General features: G+C 44.6%; 1 protein-coding gene across 2 annotated transcripts; it reads left to right on the plus strand.

Moving 5' to 3' along the window:
* Window positions 1–1169: 1169 nt before the first annotated feature.
* Window positions 1170–3697, plus strand: COA7 (cytochrome c oxidase assembly factor 7). Of its 2 annotated transcripts, XM_075711053.1 has the most exons (3): window positions 1170–1275; window positions 1355–1495; window positions 2597–3697. In XM_075711053.1, exons 1-3 carry the CDS (start codon window positions 1170–1172, stop codon window positions 3043–3045), a joined length of 696 nt encoding a protein of 231 aa, XP_075567168.1. In that variant the 3' UTR covers window positions 3046–3697. The 2 variants fall into 2 exon arrangements, with proteins under 2 accessions (XP_075567168.1, XP_075567169.1); XM_075711054.1 differs by lacking the exon at window positions 1355–1495.
* Window positions 3698–5613: the final 1916 nt, after the last annotated feature.

Below are 5613 nucleotides of genomic sequence, written 5' to 3' on the forward strand. Positions count from 1 at the left end.
TAACTCCAACCCACATACTGAAAAGTCTGAAAAGTTGTAAGGAAATACTTCAGCCGAAGTTGTAGCGGGCGTTTGGGCAGCGCGCCTGGCAGGTAGTGCCAGCGGTCCAGCCGGCGGTGGTTCTCCCGCGCGGCTCCAGCCGTTAACGGACAATCAGGTTTCTGATTTAACCGAGCTTTATTTATCCCAAAAGCTTGACAAGCCGGCGTTACGTTACTGAAATAATTTGGGACGAAGCATTCTCAAATAGTCTTTGAAATTAATTTTAATGCAGATGTTCTTTGAAATTCATTTTAACTCTCAGCATTTTGTCATGTGAATTTCTAACGTGCTTGGAAAACTCTGTGCTCAGAACCGCTGCAATTGGCTAGTCTGCCATATTTTGTATATGCGTCCTGATATCATGTCTGGCTTAAATTCATCCCTAACTAGAGAACTAGGGTTTGCTGTGTGTTGTCAGTTGCTTACCAGTCTCCGGGTGTTTTCAACAACCCTGGCGCTGCCTGCTCAGAGATGCTCGGATGCAGGGTTCCAGCTCTTCAAAAAGCGTTTGTAAGATCTTTTGTAGTACCACAAAAAGGAATGGTTGCTGATAACAGTCACTAGCAGCAACTCCCCCGTTCTAAAACTGAGTTGCGAATTATTTAGCTGTTAATCTGAGGCAAAAACACGCAGGCAACGAGTGGTGGAATTGGTAGAGCAGCCCTGGCTTCTAGGCCATGCATAGTGTAGTATACGGTAATGTCTCAACTTATGGATTCGATCGTCGTGAATAAGACCTCAGATATATGTATGCAACGGTACAAAACTCTGAAAGTAAAATACTAAAAATGTATTACTGCTTAAAACTTCTGAATTGCCAGTCTCTGGCGATCCTGTGAGGGAGAGGTGAGGCAGCGCAGGCGAACACGGGGACTTCCACCGCCGAGCGGTCTGAGAGCCGCGCCGGGGGCGGCGCTGGTCGGCACCTGGCGGGTCGCGGTGCCGGGGGCACGGAGGAGGCGCTGGGGAATCGCCGGCTCCGCGGCAGCAGCAGCGGCTTTGGGAACCGCAGCGGGCTCGGCCCCCGCGGGCCGTGCCGCATCGATCGCTCGGCGCTCGCGGAAGGCGCCGGATCGATGGCTAGGCGCTCGCCAGCGGCCCTGCGCGGCGGCCCTGGCAGCTCCGGCATGGCCGGGCTCGTCAACTTCGAGGACGAGGAGGAGGTGAGGGGCTACCTGGAGAACCTGCACGTCGAGTACAGCTACCAGTGCTTCAAGGAGAAGGACCCGGACGGTAAGTGGCCCCACCGTGACTCCCTGCCCGCCGCCCGGGGGCCGGCGGGAGCCTCAACCCCCTCACCGGTGCCTTGCAGGCTGCCAGCGCCTCGCCGACTACCTGGACGCCGTGAAGAAGGACTTCGCGGCGGCGGCGCGGGTGCTGCGCGACAACTGTGAGGCGCACGGGCACAGCGAGAGCTGCTACAAGCTGGGGGCCTACCAGGCCATCGGCAAAGGTGAGCCGGCGGTGGGCAGCCCTGGCGCTCGTGTCGCTGCCTCCGCTTCCCCGTCGGGGGCTCCCTTTCCTGCCCTCATGCTTTCAGTTGCCTCTAAACGCGTTCTGTCCGCTGCCCGTGCCTGAGCCGCTGGTGGCTTGGCACAGCGGTCGGGTGTCGCGGATTCCTCACCTGCAGCAGAGAGGACGCCGGTCTGTGGTGGCCCGGCCAGCAGCGTGAACTCCTCTGTGTTGGGGCACCGGGGCAGGGAGGGCGGCCAGCGTCTATGAGGAAACACAGCTCTTTCTTTTGCAAAGGTGCTGAACACCTGCATTTCCTCCTGGCCTTGAAGGAGGAATTACCTGTCCTGCCCCTTTTATGGTCCTGTAATAAAAGCTGGGGAAAGGTGGAAAACCTTAGCTTGCTTCCTTCTGAAGAATCAACTCTAGGTTAACCACGTGTATTGTTTTTTATAATTATGTCTGTATAAGTGGTAAGTATATCTGGTGCTGAATGTTGCTCTGTGTCCTGTTCTTAAAATTTGGATTTCTTCCTGTCTGGCTGGGGTTTTTTTAGAGAAAGTAAGGAAGAAATAAACTTACAGACTGGTAACACTGGCTTACAGGCACATAAGTAGGCCCCAAGTCTGCCCAACATGTGTCTGCTGGTACAGTAATTGAAAGCAGTTAAACTAGTGAGACTTCTTCCAAATGACAATACAAGGAAGGAACATATTTTTACTGTAGTTCAAAACTAGTAACAATTGTAGTGTACTTATAGGTATACTGGCAAAAGAATACTTTGCCTGGTGTAAGCTGTTAAGAAATCCATCGAGGTAGTAGTGGAAAGAATGTTTTGTGGTTTTGTTTTTTGGGGTTTTTTTGGTCTGCATAACTTGTGATTACTGGGGAGTGGAGGAGGGTTTCCGAACTAGAAGATACTAGCAAAACCTTTGTAATTGAGACAATGTTAGTGTCTCCGAAGTCCTAAATTTTGACTGTAGCATCTAAAGTGAGGGATGCTGTATTTCGCAAAGAGCACTGGGAAGCATGCTGCAAAGCTGAGAGCTCCCATCTGTTTTAGCATGTCCTTACAGTAATCTTTTGCTTTCTTGGCTGATAGGTGGAGTTGACCCAGATTTGAAAGCCGCCTACAACTCTTTTATGAAGTCATGTGAGAAAGGTGGGAAGAAGTCAGTAAATGCATGTCATAACATTGGGCTGTTGGCCCACGATGGGAGAGTAAATGATGATAAACCTGACCCCGTTGTCGCTAGAGACTATTACACAAAAGCCTGTGATGGCGATTTTGCTCCCAGCTGCTTCAACCTCAGTGTAATATACCTCCAAGGAGCACCTGGGGTCCCTAAGGACATGAGCCGTGCTTTGAAGTACTCGCTGAAAGGGTGTGAGCTGGGTCACATATGGGCTTGTGCCAATGCCAGTCGAATGTACAAACTGGGAGATGGCATTGAGAAGAATGATGCCAAGGCAGAGGATTTGAAAAACCGGGCAAAACAGTTACATAAAGAACAGAAAGAAGCTTCAAGTTCTTTAATATTTGGGGAGTAAAACTGTCAGTTGCAGTTATTAAGACTGCAGTTTTAAATGACAAGTGAACTTGTTATTTAAATTGTGACCATACAGTTTTCTTTCATAATAAATAAGTATCCTGTGATTATTTGCATATGCAAATAAACTTCTATTTTTGTGGATGCAACAAACATGACCAACTCTGCTGTGCCTTTCTACTTTTTTAAATACACAAGTTCTTAAGTGTATTGCTTAGACCCTCCTCTTCAGGGAAGGCAAAAACTTGTGGCTTTTTGGAAGTTTGTCCCCATGGTTTCAAGTGTGAAAGGGTCTCATGTCTAGCACTTCAGTATTGAGGCTTGTGCTTGGACCACTTCTAACACACACACAGAGACAAAATCACAGTTGCAAGGTAATCCCAGCTTGGACATTCAAAACTCTGCCATCTCTCTTACAAGCAGTTGTGGATCTTTGGTAGTGGGCACACTTGGGTGGTCTGCTCTAAGGCTGCTTTGTAACAGGATGGCTTGAGAAACTTGAGTAGGTTTATTTGCTGAAGGTATTGTTATCTTAAGGTTGTATTTAGACTTGCTGATTTAGTTGCTTTGTCGTCATACCATCAAAACAGCCCTTGTAACTAGGGGGAAAAAAGAGATGACTTGTTAAAGGGAGAAATAATTTGATGTCTTGCTGACTTTTAAATTATATGTTTAATGTCATAATTTCATCTGAGAAGTTTTGATTTCTCAATTCAGTCTGTAGGTTTTACAGGCTGTCAGTATAATTATTTCATTTGTGCAAATGTTTATTGTTTGATTGTAAATCAATGTTATGGAATTATTGGATGTACTCTGATCTCTAAATAATTAACTGTTTAATTGGAGCCAAGCCAAAAATATCTTGTCCAAGAACATCTTCAGTAAAAAACTGCATTCAGGAAAAAGGGCCAGGTGGGAAAGCTATGAAGAAACTGAGGGGTGGATCACTTCAGCATAGAAGTAAAAGCTGTTCTGTAGCAGTGTGGAGTCTTGGGATGGAGTTGTACTAAGCTGCTGTCTTCTTAAATGGAGGTCTAGCCTACAAAATTGAAACAAGTATCTCTTGGGTGACAGTATTTCCTCTCTGAAAAGGAGTTTAGAAAGCAAGGGGGTCTGTTCTGAACGTCGTGACTCAATGGGAGGGTCCTCCTTATCCCCTGCATCCACGATCTCTCCGTGAATCATTCTAACTCAAGTGTAACTTAATTTTCCTTTGTGCACTTCCATGTAGTAATAGAGTGAACCTTGCCATCTTCGAATCTTTAACTAAGTTGCTGTTTTGATTAATTTTGTCTAATCACTTTGTTAATCGACTGATGATTGAGTGCTATTAAAATATCACAATCATATCCTGCGATTTGCTGCAAGTAAATTCTGAACTGCTACTTAATAACTGTGTAAAGTCACTCATTCATGACAAATTAACATAGTCAGCAGGATCCACAAATCTGCCTTCATGACAGTATCTCTCAATCTGAAAAGAGAGAAACAACTGCCTTGGTAACCGAGAATGAAAAATTACTTTGAGAGTTCATCTACAACACATGGGATGTGGCACTCCAGTGCAAGTGCTGGGTGCTGCACTCAGTTGCTGGGTTTATGCTGTATAAGTTCAGAACGCAGGAAGAGGTTCTGTTAGAGCTGCTAACAATATGGGCTCTCCAGTCCAAAATGAACATTATGCCTGAAGGATCAGCAGATAGTTCTGGATGCTGAGAGGATGTCAGCTTGCTTGGCAAGTTAGCAAAGTACATGCATTTGTGTGCTTCTCGGCATTTCAACTTGCATACAGCCATTGCAACAGCTGAAATTAAAGAATGATTTCTAACTAATTTTTACTATTTTTTTAGGAGGAACAATGAAGTAAGTATGTTAGTATGTTTCCTGCTACCTACTGCTTAAAAAACTCAGAATGTGCCAGATTTGCACAAACAGCAGCTGGCTCACTCTTCCACCTCTTAGGCTGTGGCTTGAAAGTCAAGTTGTTTAAGTTCTCTTTGTTCTTTCAAAGCTGTTCTTAAACATCTCCGTCACTGAAGCCTCACTATACTGAGAAAGCTTCAAAGTGTGTTAATTGATTTATGCAACTCCAGTATCACTCTTAAAGGCAGCATCAACAAAGCTTACTACAAGTGTCTTGGAAGGAAATATTTTTTTATTTAAACTGAGATGTTTTAATATTTCTAAATCCAAAATTTAATTTTTACATTTATAATGGATTTTGGATAAGTAAGGGTAATAAATCAACAAAAGATGCAAACTGAGAGGAAATCCGGAAGATTAATTAAGTGTACAAATAAATCTTGTTACTGTATGATTTTTTTCTTGGTTTGCATGTGACAACCTTGAGAGAACAAGTGAAAGAAAGTCCTTGCATATATTCTATGTCAAATGTATTGAACAGTATCAGCAGCCAGTTTCACGATGGCTGTACATAATTTTTATTGTGGAATTATATTGCTTCTAGATTTCTGTGGTACATGAAGTAAGAATATAGGAATAGTCTGTGGAATATAGGAGTATATATATCTGTATATATACAGAAATAGCCTGTATTTTGAATATAAAA

This window comes from Pelecanus crispus, chromosome 5, assembly GCF_030463565.1.
Source record: "Pelecanus crispus isolate bPelCri1 chromosome 5, bPelCri1.pri, whole genome shotgun sequence".
NCBI lineage: Eukaryota > Metazoa > Chordata > Aves > Pelecaniformes > Pelecanidae > Pelecanus > Pelecanus crispus.